This window comes from Eublepharis macularius, chromosome 19 (genome assembly GCF_028583425.1).
Source record: "Eublepharis macularius isolate TG4126 chromosome 19, MPM_Emac_v1.0, whole genome shotgun sequence".
NCBI classification, from domain to species: Eukaryota; Metazoa; Chordata; class Lepidosauria; order Squamata; family Eublepharidae; genus Eublepharis; species Eublepharis macularius.
The window spans coordinates 24,122,550-24,140,954 of NC_072808.1; the positions used below are offsets into that span (position 1 = coordinate 24,122,550).

At 49.3% G+C, this 18,405-nt stretch overlaps 1 protein-coding gene across 1 annotated transcript; it reads left to right on the forward strand.

Annotated features, from left to right (window-relative positions):
- The first annotated feature begins 6,224 nt into the window (after positions 1-6,224).
- Positions 6,225-13,672, forward strand: AVPR2 (arginine vasopressin receptor 2). Its single transcript, XM_055003704.1, has 3 exons — positions 6,225-6,236; positions 11,397-12,246; positions 13,378-13,672. The coding sequence occupies exons 1-3, from the start codon at positions 6,225-6,227 to the stop codon at positions 13,578-13,580; spliced, it is 1,065 nt and encodes a 354-aa protein (XP_054859679.1). The 3' UTR covers positions 13,581-13,672.
- The last annotated feature ends 4,733 nt before the right edge of the window (positions 13,673-18,405 follow it).

The following is an 18,405-nucleotide window of genomic DNA, read 5'->3' on the forward strand; positions in this document are numbered from 1 at the left end:
ATGTCATGCATTCTTTAGAAATAAAAACCCTGTGCCCCCCTCTATAATGGCAGAATTCCTTGTTATCTCCAAAATAGCAGTCCAATTACGCCTTGAATTTAATTATATTGTGCCCCCCCCATCCTTTTATACAGTAAAGTATACTCCAAATGAGGGTTGCCAGCTCCAGGTTAGGAAACTCCTGGAGATTTGGGGGGGTGGAGCCTGAAGAGGGTGGGGTTTGAGGAGGGGAGGGACCTCAGGTACCATAGTTTCCACCCCCCAAAGCAGCCATTTTCTCCAGGGGAACTGATCTCTCTGCCCCGGAGATCAGTTGTCATTCCAGGAGATCTCAAGCCACCACTTGGACGTTGTCAACCCTGTTATTTCGCATACCTTCAAATTTGATGCATCTGACAAAGAGAGCTGTGGTTCTCGAAAGCTTATGCCTCAATAACATTGGTTAGTCTTAAAGGTGTTACTGGACTTTTTACTATTTTGCAACTACAGATGAACACGGCTAACTCCTCTGGATCTTCATATTTGTGGGCAGATGGGGTCAAATTAAACTGGGAGCAGAGGCAGCTTTTTCCTGGCAACAGCTGAGAGTGAGCTGGGAGAGGAGTGGTACGTACACATTGCCTGCGGCACGAAATGGATCAGGACAGCAGGACTCCGCATCACATTAAGATGGAGAGAAAGACTTCATTTCTGCCAAATGCCCTGAGCTTATTCCTCGGTGCTAGCTGGCCACCACACTAGTTTATATAATCTGTGTCCCAAAAACAGAGTGTAGAGTACATACTGGCCAGGCCACTAATTATTACACACACACCCTTTCCCAGCTTCTGAAAAAGCCATAAAAGGAGCTGTGGACTGGGACTGAGAAGACGAGGGCAGGAGGCCCACAGAGGTGCCGGAAGCAGGCAGGGCACCTGTGTCCCGTTTGCCCTTTGGCTCAAAAGCAGCAATTCCAAAGGGGAGGCTGCATGTCTTCCCCTGCTCAGAGGAGTCCTGCTCGTTCAAAAAGGAGAGAAGGCTGAAACCCTGGGGACAGAAAAGCAGCCTGTTGCCCTCTCTATGACGGCAGGCAACGCTTTTCTGACCCTGATGGCAAACACTTCCTCTGTAGAATTTCTGCCTGCCGTGCAACTGTTACAAACACTCTAATCTAGGGTTGCCAGCCTCCAGGTGGTGGCTGGAGATCTCCCAGAATTGCAACTGATCTCCAGGTGACAGAGATCAGTTCCCCTGGAGAAAATGGCTGCTTTGGAGGGTGGGCTGTATGGCATTATACCATTCTGAAGCCCCGCCTCTCCCCTCCCCAAACCCCGCCTTCTCCAGGCTCCACCCCCAAAATCTCCAGGAATTTTGCAACCTGGACCTGGCAACCCTCGAGACCAGTAAGCATATTGGGTGCCTTCCACACAGGGACCTGCTTGTGTGGCTTCCCCATTGCTGCTGCAGTTGTTGATACAGCCTAGCAGCAACGGAGCTTCTAGACAGCCGATTCCCCCACATTTTCTCTGCCTCCACAGCAGCCATTTCCCACCCACTGAGCCCAGTTTTGTTCAATGCTTTGTGGCTGCAGGCAGGAGGGGGAACTCCAAGGTGATTGGCCACTTGCCTTGCAGAAGATCCTGGCTCCATTATTGTCGTTAAAGATCCATTTCCTCAGTCCTCTGTCGGAGTCTGGGAGGCATTTTGTCTCTGAGCAGAAGCCACAGGAGGGGCCTGAGGAAAAATATTTCTGTGAGGAATTTTTGTGAGGAAAAAGGTGAAGCAAAAGCCATCTTGGGCAGAGAACAGCAAAGCCTGAGAAGGAGCCTTGAGAGCTGCAGCCCTGGGAGATATTCCACATCCCGCAAAGCCCCAAGAGCAGCACCACTGTAGGCTTGCCAACCCTGGGTTGGGAAATTCCTGACAATGGATCCTGGAGAGGGCAGAGTGTGGGAAAGGCAAGGTTTCTACCCTCCAAAACAGCCCTGTTCTCCAGGGGAACTGGTGCCTGCAGCCTGGGGATCTCCAGATTCCACCTGGAGGTTGGCAACTTTAAGCACTCTTGCGACCCAGCCAAGCCATGCAGCAGGCAGAGCCTGAGAGCCTGGCAGGAGGCCTCAGAGAGACAGGAAGAGACTCTGGTCACCTCTTTGGTTCCAGCTTCAAGTTGTGTTGTCATCTGTGTCTCCTGCTTTGGTTCCCCATCTCTCCTTGCTGAATTAAACCCGACTTGTATTTTAAGTTCTCCTTGTCAGGGCTTTTTTTCAGCTGGAAAGCGGTGGAACGGCATTCCGGCACCTCTTAAAAATGGTCACATGGCCAGTGGCTCCGCCCCCTGTCTCGAGACAGAGGGGAGTTTAGATTGCCCTCTGCGCCGCTGTTATTGACTCTGTGCCGCTGGGGAAAGAGGTGGTGGAACTTAGTGGTTTGCCCTCTGAGAAAGTGGTCACATGGCTGGTGGCCCCGCCCCCTGATCTCCAGACAGAGGGGAGCTGAGATTGCCCTCCGTGCCGCTGAGCGCAGGAGATCAGGGGGTGGGGCCACCGGCCATGTGACCATTTTCGCCGAGGGTGATTTAAACTTTAAAAAACTCCCCCCTTGTTCCAGCTGACCCACAGTGATGTCATTGTGTGGTCCTGAGTTCCACCACTGAGTTCCATCAGAAAAAAAGCCTTGCTCCTTGTGAATGGTGAGAGGGGATTAGAGGGTCTGGGAGCTGGTTTTGAATTCCCCCCCCCCTTTTTTGCATACTGGCCATCCCACCTGTTAAGAAGTAGAGGCCAGTGGGCCACAGGCACTGCAGCTTTCTTTTATTGGTCACCCCCGCCCCGCTTCATGAACAAACCCAGGTCTCATAATTTCTTTCTTCAGCTGGGGTTGGTGGGAGAAACTGGGGTTACACATGGGAACTCAGATTTGCCCAGAGACCACCATCATCAGCTGCATGAAGCAAAATGAAGTGGTGTCACACTTCTTATGTGCATGGCGTGAAATGCAATGGTGAGTAAACAACAGAGAAGATCAAAAACTTTTTTAAAAACTAGGACATACACCTCCAATTTACTACAATCAGATTCTGTTTGCTGGTGCCTGGTGGTCCCTGGTAAAATGTTTCTCCAAGAACAAGTGAATGGCAAGTGAACAGGGAGGAATATACGTGAGTCTGTTCACTTGCCAGGGAAGTGTCATTCGTCACTTGCAGCTTTGGGGATGTCTGCAAAGATGTGCCACAGTTGTCCAGGATTCACCAACTTCTTCCAGGTGTCTAGTTAAATCCTGAGCATCCCTCTACAAGAGACATCTGACACGTAAAGAACACGTCAGGAGATGCAATGGTAGATGGGTAGTTTAAAAAGACACCACCAATGCTATGCTTAGGCTGGTATGTTCCCCAATAGCCTTGTCAGCGTGGATTTCAGTACCAAAAAATAATAATAAAAGAAGAAAGAAGATGTTTCAGGACCTGATGGAGATACCTCTTATCAGTAGTTTGCTGAGTCTTTGGATGGAACCCAGATTTAATTAGTCTGTGATGCATCCTGTATTAGTCTAAAATGGAATAGAGACTTAATTAGATTAATTGATGCTGGGTGCAAAGCAGCACAAGAGGATAGAGAAGCAAAAGGTTAAAAAAAAGGCCTTCCCTTTGAAAATATAAAGGCCAGCAGTTTAATCAGATCCTACCCAGCACTCTCTTGTAAACCAGAAAGAAGAAAACTTTTTGGTTGTTCTTATAGTAACAAAGATGGAGATTAATTTTAGGCAATGCCTTCAGAAATGAGTCAATAGAAACCAGACTGGGGAGCACTACATAGTGGTTGGAGACCATACACTACCCACCACCCCCATAAGCAAAATCACATTTGAAGATAACTTTCTTTGTTTAAAAAAATTTCTTTTTGATGGCTAAACTTAATATTTCCTCCAGACAGACAAAATTGTATGAAGTTGTTTCTCAGAGACAAAATCCCAGTGCAATAATTGTGTCGTATCTTGTGTTAGGATCAATCAAAATATCACACAGCTGTGAACAAGCTCTGAACTTTTTACTGGGTTGATTGTTTGGAGCAAAGAAGTAAGGGGGCATTTAATTACTTAGTATCAGCTTACTTGTCTCACAGAAATCTCAGACCCAAGATTTTTGGAAGCAAGCAAGAAAGGGGTATTTTTTATCCACGTGCAGTTATTGTACAGCACCCCTATCCACACCAACACACTTTAATTGAGGGGGGGGCTGAAGAAGTGGTTTATGGTATGAGAACAAAGGTCTTAACATGCTCCCCCTTTCATTTCTGGCATGCAGGTAAGTATTTCAGCTTCAAGGTCTCGCACTGGCATTTTAATTTGTTGTAGGGGAGACCCTTTATGCTCTTCCAACTTCACATCTCCATCTATACCAAAGGAAAAATAGATGCAGAGGAGTTAGCTGTGTTAGTCTGTAGTAGCAAAATCAAAAAGAGTCCAGTAGCACCTTTAAGACTAACCAGCTTTATTGTAGCATAAGCTTTTGAGAATCACAGTTCTCTTCGTCAGATGCATGGAGGGCAAAAAGAAACTGGTCAGATATATAGGTGGAGAGGGGAGGGCGGAGTAGATGCAAACAGTAGCTTCTGATATGGAGATCAGTTTGCTTCTGTTAAGGAAGTCAGTTAGCTCTTTCAGAGTTTTTAAAGCTCTTCGCGTGTTTGATCCCTGGCCTGTGCATGCAGCAAAATGAGATGGCAGAATTTGGGGAGCAAACAGCAGACCGGAAACAAAATCCCATACAGCCCGCTTCAGGTTGCAGCCAGGGAATGTAATGTGCAGAAAACCCTCTGCAAATTCAAAGCAAAGCAGGAAGAAAGGTTCAAACACAGCTGGTTCCTTGCAGAGCTAGAGGTCTACCTGCAGTGATTTAGAGCAACCGTGATAAGAAGTGAGCTCCCACTTGCAAATCTAGTTGACTGTGGTCCATTCTGCCCCCTCTGCTCTCCAGCACTTCACTTCCCCATGCAGTTCTTCTGCATACAGATATCCCTGTATTCAGCATGGAGGGAGGGTTGCAGCAGTTGTACAATAACAGCTTTGCCTAAGGGAACCTCATGAGTTTCTGGCAAAGGCAAGACTGGAACCAGCTCACATTCCTGTGGCCTGATTCTTCCATGCTCTTATGGCGCTCAAGCTCATTCCAGTGGGGGCTCATTCCAGAAGATCTTGGCCGAGATGCATTTGACGCCCCCCCCCTGCATCCTACCACCCTTAACAGTGCCCCCCATCTGCCACTTGAGAGAGAATTTCTCCTCTCCCAGGTGAGTGCAGGTGAGTTTTCCAGGTGAGTAGTGTGGATAAAATCTCTCTTGATAAGGTGCTAAGTGATGTGAAACAACGACAGGCCACAATGAAAAAGGAAGTGAATTCCTCCAGAATAGGGGGCGGAGTCACAGTCCAGGGCTTCTGGTCTCCATCCAAGCTGGAACTGACTTGCCACCTTTCCCCCCCTGGCATGGGTCCTGTGCCAATGTCAAGGCAGCTGGAAATTCAGTAAGAATAGTTTCTCCTATACCAGAAGATGCTGAGGCTTCGTATGTTGAATTTCTGCCTGTTGTGCAGCGTGTAAGACAATGAGCTTAGTGGTCTACAGACTCTGCAGGCTTGCTCTGGGGTTGAGAAGGACGTGGACCCTGCTGGTTAGAGCATGGAGTGGGGAAACAGAATCGTTCAGGGACCCGAGGTTGGATATTCATGAGCAAAAATGCAAGCACTGTTGGTTTGGGAGCTGCCAGCAACAGAACCGGGGATGTTGTTCTGGTCTGTGTTGGCTCCACAAATGGGGGGGGAGGGGGGAGGAGGCAGCTTTCAGAGCGTCTTTGCCTGCCCTCCCAATTCCCAAGCACTCTTTCATTCAACCTACTGCGTATCCATTTCCTACAAAGCCAGTGTCTTTGGCCAGAGGCCAAGATGCATCAGACATCTTGCCCAGGGGGAGGGGAAAGGGAAGTCCAATTGGACCCCCCCCTCCACTAGGCGCCCTCCCTCCTCCAAACTTCCCAAGGCTCTGCATCAACTTGCTGTGCGATTCTCACTGGGGGAAAAGCACGGCTGCATCTCCACTCTCAAGACACCCTCTGGGCTTTCAAGGGATGGAGTCTTCATGTCTTTGACCTGCTGTGTCTGTCTGGCTCCCTGGTGGCTTCTGCGAACAAAACTGGGGGTTGGAGCGAGCGAGCTTATGCCACTGAAGCTGTTTCTCAACTGATGCTCTGATTATGGATGACAAGGTAACTGTCTGAGCAGGTAACCTACCTAGAAGACTGTAGTCACAGGGGACCCTGCCCCAATCACCACGCATGATCCCAAAGCCTAGGGCAGGTTCTCTAAGTCCTGACTTCCCATCTTCTCGATTCAGCAGCCTCACCTTTCATGGATTTGGGTTGCCTGTCAGAGCAATGGAATGGGAAAGGGATGTATCTGCCCCACTAGGGGCAGCCCCCACTGGTCAGCAAGCTCCATTTAAAAGAATGAGCGCAGTCCTTATCTGTTCTGATACTGTACATCTTTGGAACTGGAGGTCTTTATTCTGCCAGCATAAACTGAGTGGGAAAGCTTTGCAAACATTAGTATTTCTGGAATTAGATGTTGCATGAAAGCCAAAATATAAAGGGTGAAAGTGCTTTACAGATTTTTGTGACTAAAGACCACTGGCAGAGCACATGAATGTGTCATAAGAAATAGCTCAATGATATACGTTGCTAAGGGACAGGATCTGTAGACTAGGTAGATATGCGCCTCCTGGGCAGTTGCTAAAGATGTCATAGAATCATAGAATCATAGTGTTGGAAGGGACCTCTAGGATCATTTAGTCCAACCCCCTGTTAATTACTTATGCTTTAATTCAGAAAGGTCTGTTTGGCTTTATGCTTATTTTCAGATTTGTAGCTACCATATTGTATTTGTTTTCATTGAATGTCCCAATTGTTAATCATATTGTATTTTTGCTGTGGGTGTCCTAACTATTGATTATATCATATTCACTTGCAGTATGTAATCCGCTTTGGATCTCAGAAAGGCGGACTATAAATAAACAATAATAATGAATGCCCCATGTTTATTCCACAGCATCTCTTGTTTGGAGAGCTGGCAGTAGAGCAGGTAGGTCATTTTAAACTCTGTACTTTGTCATCGAATAGGGGCCCCCTTCAGACACTCTACTTGACATGTGAAGCTGCAGCCTGCTTCCCACCGACCCCAGCTCAATTGAACCCACCGAACCCCAGCTCAGTTGCCGTGCTGGGAAAATAGCTGTTGCCAGCCAGAGCAGACAGTGTTGGGCTTGGGGGACTAATGGTCTGACTGAACACAAGTCGGCTTCATACTCCATCCTCTGATGAGGTGTGCCATCAGACTCTAGGGAAGCCATTCCAGCAAGCAAGGTTCGGCACCATCATAAAAATGTGGAGCCCAAAGGGAGTCTCTTGGCAGCGTCTGTTTCCTTATGGCGAGGAGCAGCTGGAGACATACGTGGTCTTTGTAATCCGCATGCCCCTTAACAAGCAGAGCATACGGAAAGACTCCTACAACCAGGCAGCAATACCTGTGATCCCACGTCTGACTGATGTTGTGGTTAGGGTGTCCAACTAGGATCTGGGAGACAAATCTTCATTCTACAGCAGAGGCTTGCTTGGGTGACCTTGGACTATGGATCCCAGGTGATTCCCTGCTCCCACCCTCTGCCCCCTCCCACCACTCAACTGGCCGGCAAGGAGGAAGGGTGGAGATACGGGCCTTCAGGGCACACTCCCGGGCCTGTGTGATGATGTCACTTCCTGGAAGTGACATCATCATCACACCGCCCCCAAGAGCACTCCCACATTTCACAGCAAGCTGATTTGGGCCCCAAACAGGCCAAATCAGGCCCCTTTGGGCCCAAACCAGTTCAGGAGTGCACACGCATGAGTGCTCCCCCCCCCCACACACTGGGAGGGTAAAAGAATCTGGCATCTCTACCTTGGGCCATTCATTATCTCTCAGCCTAACCTACCTCTTGGGGTTGTCATTTTGGGGATCAAATTGAGGAAGAGAAAATGATGAAAGCCGCTTTGGGGAGAAAAGTAGAAGATAAATTAATCAATTAACTGATTGATATTCTCCTCACAACCACAATTGGATCCAATTTTCTGGCAATCTCAGCTAAAACTCCCAGTTTTTCCACACTCTTTCTCTCTTCTTTCTGTTACCAGATTCCACTCTGAAGATAAGCTGCCACTAGGGCTGCCATACCCCCACCCGGGGTGGGGGATCCCCTGCTCCCACTCTTCCCCTCCTCCACGCCCACTTACTTGGCTAGTGGGAGGACGCATTCCCTGGGGCACCCCCTAGGCAGTGCAGCACACCCCCAGGTGGTGCAGCATGCTCCTGTGCCCACAGTGGCCTGATTCGGGCCAAAACGCACCCTGCAGTGGCCCCGTTTTCAGCTGGATCATGCCTGGCAATGGGCTGATCGAGTGCAGGAGCGCTTCCAGGTTGCCTTTTGACCCGAATAATGATGTCACTTCCCAGAAGAAGCCGAGAGCGCACATGCGCGCATGAAGCAACAATGCCGAACCGCAGCGAGGTAGGTGCCAGGCTTCCAATCTCCCGCCAGGGGAATCAAGGGACCTGGCAACCCGGAGCCAAGCTACAAGTGACAAGCTACACACAAGAAGACACCCAAGGATGTACAAAAGTGCTGGTGCATAAATACAGTAATGGGTTTAAATAATCCTGTAAACTCTACATTCAATATTGCAACAGCCCGACTAAGGTGCATAAATGTAAATTCATTCAATGAAGGCAATGTGCCAGCAATGACCATTCAGAAGTCGTGCACCAAAGTGCTGAATCCATAAAAAGTCCAATATGCTGTTCAGGATTATTTAAATTTTCTTGCGAATGCTCCCAGACAGACTGGCAAAAAACAAAAAAAGCAGGCATTGAGTAAGGAATATACAGAAATTGGTGAGGACAGGGTAGCCAACTGTGGCTTGGGGAATCCCTGGAAGTGTGGGCCAGAGCCATGGGATGGGAAGGTTTGTGGAGGAGAAGGACCTCAGAGGGGTATAATGCCAGGGAAGCCACCCTCCAAAGCAGCCATTTTCTCCAGGAGAACTGATCTCTGTAGTCTGGTGATAGGGCTCCCAGGTGCCTGTCAGTTTACCTGCTTGCCCGCCAAGTGACTGGGGGGAGGTTTTGGGCTGCCCAGAGATTGCTCGCCACTGGCAGGCATCCTGGGAACACGCGCAGCATGCGCGCTCCCAGTGGGCGCGACAACATCACTTCTGGAAGTGCCACTGTTGTGCTGGCCATAGGAGTACTTCTGCATTTTGTTTGAGGCTGATTTTGGCCCCAAATGGGCTGAGTCTCAAAGAATCGGCCCCACACAGAGCGCAGGAGAACTTCCACAGCCATAGGTTTGACCTCCAACTCACAAAGGACAGTGATACAATGTCCTTTGTGAGTTGGAGGTCAAACCTATGGAAATAAGATATTGATAATTAATGGCCTGAAGAAGAAATTATATTTGAAACGAGTGAAAGAAAAAGAGACCGGTGTAGCTCGTTGCCGTTGCCATTGACTTCAGTGAACGAGGTTGCTGCAATTTTCGGCGAACTGAGTCGCTGCTGCTATCATCAATAAATTGTGGACACCAGCCATTGTGTACTTACCCCGCATATGTGGGAGGTTATATTGGACGTTGGTTCCCACTTTGGTATTTTTCATCAGCCAACCATTTGGGTTTCATTGGTTGTGTAGGTTTGGGACTTTATGATATATGTATATAAATACACTGATGAATTATATTGTTTGAATTTTGAGTATTGGTGACTTCCTTGAGCTTGTGTGCTCCCCTTAGCTTTGTAATTCTTAGGAAGTTTTTCCGTGTTGTTGATATTAACTGTAGCTGAGCACCATCTCTGGGTCTAACTACACAGTACAGTATACTCGTGTTCACTACAGGTCCTGCCTACCAGACATGTGCTGGGAATTCCATGCTTGGAACTAAATTCCCAGAAGTGCTGGGGTATACTGATAAGCTCTCTGTAAATTTGCCCCATGGCCACTGCCCAGGGCTGTTCCAGGGTGGGAGATTAATACTGCTCTCCCTGAGCACCATAGTCCTGATCCCAATTTAGCCCCCACACTTCTGAGAATTCAGTTGCAAGCACAGAATCCCAAAGGCAGGGCTAGTAGACAGGGCCAGGGGCTGTCACCAAGGACTTCTAAACAAGCCTTCCAGAAGACTGTGGCCGCAAACAAAGGGGGGGGTGGACTTTTTGAATCCTATTCATTCCAGCAGCAGAATTTGGGTGGGTGTTTAACTCTTCCATTGAAATTCAGAGGACTTAATATGCTTGGTGTCCATTATCTGTGGCCTCAGGATCAATATAGTTCAACAAAAACGCAAGCTACAGTTGACCCAAGATGGAAAAATGCTCCACTTCCAGGATATGTAGCTGCATGTTCATCTGTTTTATTTATGCGATGCCAATGTGTCCATGGCACATTATAAAATTTTATCTGCAAACACAAGAATGAGTAAATGGGTGACTCTTTTGCTATAAAAAAACATTTTCTGCTTATTTTAGGGGCTTGATTTTCCACCAGACATTTGCTGCATTCCTGTCTAGCACACCAGCTAGCAAGTTACATTTTTTAAAATTCTGATTATTATCTTTAGATTACCACTTGAATGTTTTCCTCAGTCCAGGATGTATAGACCTACCATCTTCTCATCCTACATCGTTCATGTGCTATTTATTTATCCCATCTTAACTTGAGAGGAAGATCAAATCGAGAAAAGCAACTTCCCTATATCAGTCACTGAACTTCACGCCTGAAAGTAGATTTGAATCCAAATCTTCCTGGACTGAGTCTGTCTGTCGTATTGCTCCCACTACAAGCAAGACTGACAGTTCCTAAGGTCATAGATCCAGAGGAGTTAGCCATGTTAGTCTGTAGTTGTAAAATAGTAAAGAATCCAGTAGCACCTTTAAGACTAACCAACTTTATTGTAGCATAAGCTTTCCAGAACCACAGCTGTCTTTGTCAGATGCATTGCCAGATGAAGAGAGCTGTGGTTCTCGAAAGCTTATGCTACAATAAAGTTGGTTAGTCTTAAAGTTCCTAAGGTGTACAGGAAACCATTATGAAATCTAGTTATTAGATCTCTCCCTAGCATTCTAATTTTTGTAATCCTAGTTCTGTTACATGATTTTTAGATATCTTCTCATGTTATCATGCTATTTGATTGCATTGTTTCATACCACGTAATCTGCCTTGAAACTCAGTGAGAAAAACACGCAACAGCAACAATAATTATTATCTATTGAAGTACTGATTTGCGTAGCCACCTGTGGTGATGCTGTCTTCTGTTGCCCCTCTGTCTCTCTCAATAGAAACAGATGTTCAACACCTCCTCCTTGCAGCCAGAGGCCACCCCTAACACTTCCTTCTCTGTGTCTGACGACCGCGACGACACTCTTGCTCAAGGGGAAATCGCCATTCTGGCCTCGATCTTCCTGCTGGCCACGCTGAGCAACGGGCTGGTGCTGGGCGCCCTCCTCCGCCACAGCCACCGGGCTTTGCCCATGCACCGCTTCATCCACCACCTCTGCCTGGCAGACCTGACCGTGGCTCTTTTCCAGGTGCTGCCGCAGCTTATATGGGACATCACCGATCGCTTCCAGGGCCCGGATGTTTTGTGCCGTGCCGTCACTTATTTGCAGGTGGTGGGCATGTTTGCCTCCTCCTACGTCATTGTGGCCATGACTTACGATCGCTACCGCGCCATATGCCGGCCCATGCTGGCTTTCCGGAAGGGCCCTGCCTGCTGGTACCGGCCAGTGGTGGTGGCCTGGACCGCTTCTTTCCTCCTCAGCCTCCCCCAGCTCTTCATCTTCTCCAAACGTAGACTGCCTAGCGGTGCCCATGAATGCTGGGCTCAGTTCATTCAGCCGTGGGGACCCCAGGCCTATGTCACTTGGGTGACTCTGATGGTCTTTGTCCTCCCTACCTGTTTCATTGCTGCCTGCCAGGGCATGATCTTCCATGAAGTCCATCGCAGTCTGCGCCTGGGGCCAGAGGGAGCCCTCGGGGGACGGGGCAGCCGCCAAGGGGCCTCCCTCATTTCTGGTGCTGTCACCAAGACTCTGAGGATGACACTCGTCATTGTGCTGACCTACGTGATATGCTGGGCCCCCTTTTTCCTCGTCCAGCTGTGGTCTGTTTGGGATCCTCGGGCTCCTGTTAAAAGTGAGTCCCTCGACAGCCACGGGTCATTCTTGGATCAGAATCTCAATATATAAAGTTTCTACTTCTCAGAGCCATGCACAGGTACACACGTGCATGTGCAGTTGTGTCTGTGGCACAGCGGTTAAGTGGCTCAGCTGCGAATCAGCACTCTACTGGTTCGAATCCCACTCCTGCCATGAGCTCAGTAGGTGGCCACGCCTCTCAGCCCAGCTCCCCAGCTGTATTGCGGGGACAATAATAACACCACTAACTGGGTGGGGCACTAATCTGTCTAGAAGAGCAGTATATAAGCACAGTTGTTGTTATTCAAATTACACACACAACACATCATCATCATTACTATTATTATTATTATTAGCTGAGCAATGATCAGTCAAGTCCTAGCCTGGAAAATATTGTCTTCTCTTCATTTTACACACCTGCCCATTGTTCCCCTTCACAACTAGACCAAGGGGCTCCACAACTATGAGGACTAGCAGAGGAGCCCGTGTGGCTGTTTCTGTCACTAGGCTGGCCCTGCTGGGACTCAGAAAGTTGTGGTTTCGGAATCGGGAGCTCAGGCCTTCTGCCTGGTTCTCCTCTGTGGTCTGTCTACTTACCTGCCGGGGTCTCTTGCTTGCTGAAGGATCTGGTCTTATTACCACATCAAACTGGGACCAAACCTCCTTGCAAGTCTCTTCCCAGGCTCAGAATAAGCCCAGAAGTGGAACAGGTTCCTGCCACAGAAGTCCGTTGGTGTTCATTGTGCTGGCTGGCATCATTTAGCACGGAATTTAAGCGCTTGTGACATGGAGTGTAGATGCTGAGGCAAACCAGTGCATAACATCAGAAGGGCCTGCTGAGCTTTCTGTACATTCTGAGCAACCAGTGGGGCCTGCTTTCCAAACAGAAAGTAGCCAGGGTTCAGGTCCCCCAGGATACGCCATTTTCTCCTTTGGAAGCTCAGCCCCTTCCTCCCCAAACATCTACAGACAGACTGTGATGGCTCAGTTGCAGCGGAAACGCACTCCACTTCTGCTCAGGGGTACTTTTGCACTTCTCATTCCTTAACGCGATCTGGGGCTGAACTCTGGCAAGCCGTGGCATCGCTTGTGGCTAGACTAACGGCTTTTCTCCCCTTTCCCCCTCCAGGCACCGCCTTTACCCTCTTGATGCTCCTGGCCAGCCTCAACAGCTGCACCAACCCCTGGGTCTATGCTGCTTTTAGCAGCAGCATCTCAGGCGAGCTTTGCCGCATCTTCTGCCCCAGGCTGGCCCGTCAGCGGTTCGGCTCCCTGTACGAGGACTCCATCATGACGGCCAGCTGCTCTGTGGGCCGGGACACCCTCTCCTGAGTCCCAGAGGCCCCCCATGCTGCTCCTCGGAGGTGGTTCTGCTCGACGAAATAAGATAAAATCGGGCATAAAGATGGGGTGTAAAAGAAACCCTTAAAGGAATACACTTGGCAACCAGCACAACACATGGAGGGGGGTGCAGACAAGGGGGTGGGGGGCAGGGCTCATAAAAGGGGGTTGGGTCACTTTGGGCAGCTGGATGATGCTTATTTTAAGTGCCTTATGGAATCAGCCAAATCATGCCTCTGGACAAGACTAATTAGTTACTTGTTCTTCATTGTGCATTGCCGTTCAGATTATATAAAGCAGGCAGCCCTACCACTGAGTGAGATGAAGCTGCTGACCTGGGACCTCTTTTTGCCACCATTAAGAGTGGCAAAAGAGTGGACTACAGGGCTGCTATGATACTGAGCGGTTCCTATTAATTTCAGTCGGGTTTGTGCAGCAGAACTTCTCACAGGATTATGGGGATAGAAAGTGCTGTCAATTCGCAGGTGGTTTATGGCGATGCCTGCCGGGGATTTCAGGGCAAGACATGTCCCGAGGTGGATTGCTGCTGCCTGCCCCTGTGTAGCAACCCTGGACTTCCTTGGTGGTCTCCCATCCAAATAGTACTCAGGGCTGACCCTGCTTAGCTTCCGAGATGTAATGAGATCAGACTGCCCTGGGCCATCCAGGTCAAGATTATGCCTCTTCTCTGGATATGTCATTGTACTTTTTGGATTAAAAAAGAAAAATTTAAAGGCAAAAAGAGGAAACCACAAAGGGGCAGTCACAAAAATCTGTAATATACATGAATGGAACATCAATAAAATCACAGTGTGGTAGCATTCGATAGAATTTGAGTGGATTGAGTGTGGTGTAGTGGTTAGATTAGGTTCAAATCCCTGCTAGGAATCCCAGGTCGCCGGTGGGGGCAGGGGATCCCCTACATACTACCCAGGAGTAAATCCCAAGAGTAAATTCATTGCATAGGGCCTCTGCTGCACTCCTGCACTTCGCAGCGGGCCAATTTGGGCCCCAAATGAGCTGTTTGGGGCCCAAATTGCCCCACTGAGCAGCACGGGAGCGCTCTTGGGCCCTATGTGATGGCGTCACTTCCCAGAAGTGACGTCGTTGCACCACCTCAGGAGTGCGCATGCGCTTTGTGCACGAGAGGCCGAAGAACAAGGTGAGTGCTTGGTCCCTGGCGACCCCAAGTCATCCTCGCACAGCCTCACTTATCTCAAGGTTGTTGTGAGGATGAAAAGGGGGAAGGGCGAATCATGTATGCTGCCCTGAGCTCTTGGAGGAAGGAAACGGGGTAAAAAAATGTGCGAGGTAAATAGCCCACAAGCGGAAGAGTGAAATATACATTACAATAAGGAAGGACCCAGATTCTACAACAACAACAGACCCAGGCTCAGGTTCTCAAGACTGCCTGAAGAAAAGCTGCAACATAGATCTTGGGGGGATACAGGTGTCGTGGTTAGGGCTAAGTCAGGCTCTGAGAAGTTTGGGCGGAGGCGATTGGTAGGCAAGGCATGCAGTAGGTCCGTAGTACAGTCTGGGTCAGTACTCACAGAAGGCAGTCCAAGAGCAGGTCAGGCAGATACAAGGCCCGGAGGCAAGCCAGGGTCAAAAGCGGAGAGTTTCATTTGTAGGGCGCAGGGGGCACGTTGGGGTCAAGAGATTCCGGGCATGGGAATGCAGGTTGCAGGGAGCGGCGAACAAGGTTGCTTCCATGCCAAGCCCTGCTCAGCCTGCTCCTTTGATTCTCCTGATCACCAGGCTGCCTCTTCCTCTGATTCCAGCGCCTTGGCCTCGGAGACGAGCACCGCCCAGCACTGTGCATGTAGGCGGCCACTCCTCCATCACTCCCAGACTGTTGTCTACTCCCGATGTCTCTGTTGCTTGGTTGGGTCAAGGGATACCTGTGGTGCAGGCTCCTCTGGTGACGGTTTCCCCTCCATCTTGAAAGAGCCCTCGCCCTTGGAGGCTTCTCCAGTGGGTCATGTTTGGGGTTCCTGCCGTTCTGACTGACACTCCACCGAGGGCTCCTCTGGGGCAAAAGCCGGCTCCTCCAGTTCCTCATCCTTCAAGGCAGATGCAATGGCTGGTGGTAAGGTGGCAGCCGGCTGACTCATGACACCAGGGGCTGATGGCTCCATCACTTACACCACTTCAAGAAATCTTTTGTCAAGACCCAGTTTCCATGTGAAATCCTGCAACGATCCTAGTAACGCACTTCATACATGGCTGGACAGATGCAAATCCTGCACTATCCGAATACTGTTCTTTCAAAGGGATTTCTGTAGAAGTCCTCCCCTGTTAACTGGTGTGTTTGTGTAAATGGGAGTAAAGGGGGTATATGTGTATAAATAGATGCCACTTTGGGGTTTTTTGTGTCACACATTCAAATATCTTGAGCCAGCATTGTCCTAAACACAGTAAACATTTATTTTGTCATATGTTTAGCTTGCTGGACCCATTGCCCTTTAGATGGCAAATGATGGCAAATGATGGCAAATGATGGCAAAGCAGACAGTTAAACAATAATACTTAGAAAAAATTAGGCCTTACCCAATGAACAGGGCCAAGTGAGAGGCAAAGCAAGGTCTTAAAAGCTAAGCAGGGTCGGCCTTGGTTAGTAATTGGATGGGAGACCTCCAAGGAAGGCCAGGGTTGCAGAGGCAGGCAGTGGCAAACCACCTCTTGCCGTGCAAACCCCACCAAGTCAACTATGACTCGAGGGCAGGATTTCATTTTCATAATTCTCACGGACTTTTGGAGGGCACTCTCTTCTGAGCACAAGGAACAGCCTCCCCCCAAAAGGCCTCGTTTTTAATTTTACTCCCTGTGTGCAATGGGAATGCCATGGAGGGTGACCCAACACTGAAATAAAAGGGGGAACAAAGTTTCCTGTCCCGTGGGTGCTCCCTGCGTCTGACAGAGCCTGCATGAATACTAGGTGGGGAAAGGAGAGGCACCTTTTCTTCCAGCCGGGAGTACATGGGGAATGTCCTAGACACCACAACAGGCCTCATATTCTTGCAGCCTTTTGTAACCTGGTAGGATTGTGAACTGCCTGGCCAGTTGTGCCATGCCCCACAGCGGGGTGTTTGCTGTGGCTTTCACACATGGAGTTGCCGTACATTGAATCAAACCATTGAGCCATCAAAGTCAACGTTGTCCATTCAGACTGACATTGGCTCTGCGGGGTCTCAGGCAGGGATCTTTCACAACTGGACATGCCAAGGATTGAACCTGGGACCTTCTGCATGCCATGGCCCCTCCCACTCACACCAACCTCTTTGCCTACCCCACAGGAAGCAGGAACACTGACGGACAAGAGGAAGAACCAGGCAGGAGGGAAGAAGAGACATGGATGGTGGCGAAACCCAACATTCTCTTGGGCTTCTCCACCATCCACATCTCTCCAGCTTGGCTGACTCCCCCCTTTTATAGCTTCCCAGTCTTCCCACAGCTGCTGCTTCTCAGCTCAACCATGTCCTCTAAAGCTGCAACTATAGTCAAGCCAATGTCCAGTGGAGTCCTAAGACACCACCCTTTCCTCTTCTCCCACATCAACCTTGGGCAGAGTTTGTCCACATCACATTGCACATTGCACAGAAGTATGTTTGCAGGATAGAGAAAGTCTTGGAGATTTGGGGGTGGGGCCTGAGAAGGGTGGGGGAGGGGAGGGGCCTCAGTGGCGCATAATGCCACGGTGCCAATATTTTCTCCTCTAGAACTGATTTCTGATGCCTTGCAATTGTGGGAGATCTCCAAGACCCAGCTAGAGGTTGGCAAGCCTAGTGGCTACATTCTGCTGGCACTGGAGGCATCAAATTCAAATTGGGTTGCAGTGGCTGAGGTTGAGGGGCATGGGAGAACATGTGAAGGGTCCCCTGGCTCTTGCAAAGGGTTGTGAATGGACCTCCAAGAGTGATGGGTTGCCAGGTCCAGGTTGGGAAATTCCTGGAGATTTGGGGGGTGGAGCCTGGACAGGGCAGGGTTTGGGGAAGGGAGGGGCCACAGCAGTGTAGAATGCCATATTGTTAACCCTCCGAAGCAGTCATTTTCTTCAGGACAACTGACCTCTATGGTCTGGAGATGTCCAGCCACCACCTGGAGGCTGGCAATCCTAGGGCTGTGTTCACTCTTGATGTTATGAGGATGCTTCAGACGCAGAAATTCCTTTACACTAAACACACCTGTTGATAAACTCAGAGGCGACGATTTTGTGCACCATTTATTTCACTGCAGGTATAGGTCTCAAGCAGCTATTGCTGCTGGCCACAGCTCCCTATGCATATATGCACACCCAGTCAAGCAGACTTATGTGCATTCCTCACGCATAGTAAACTGCACTTAGGGCTCGTGCAATTCCCTAGACAACAGTGCGCTAAATCATATTCTGTGAATGAAGCAGATTACTGTAGAGCACAGACAGGACGTTCACCTATCATCACACAGCCACTAGATGGGGCCCTAGATCAGTCCACCCCGTGCATGCCTTTGGTAGAAGACGCATTTAATTCACTTGGCATTGTGCCCCTTTGCTAGAGCTTACTGGACCCCCATTCTGCTCCCAGTTCCCAGAATAAGCTACCGATAGCCCGGCCTTTTCCCCCCATTTCCACTCTCAGCTAAGAATCTATGGGATGGTGGCTTATTTATACACCATGTCCCGAAGTGTCTGACTCACCCCATAGCTGCAAATACCAGGCGGGGGTGTGCAATTGCTGCGAGTTCCTCCCCCCTCAGCTCCCCCCACTCTCCAATCTCTGCTGGCCAAGGCTGAGAATAGAACCGGAGTCAGGTTCCTGCACACAGACGGAGG

Excerpts from the sequence above, each read along its gene's own strand:
- AVPR2 (XM_055003704.1), top strand. Across the intron at positions 12,247-13,377 it reads TCCTCGGGCTCCTGTTAAAA|GCACCGCCTTTACCCTCTTG; the intron begins GTGAGTCCCTCG and ends TTCCCCCTCCAG.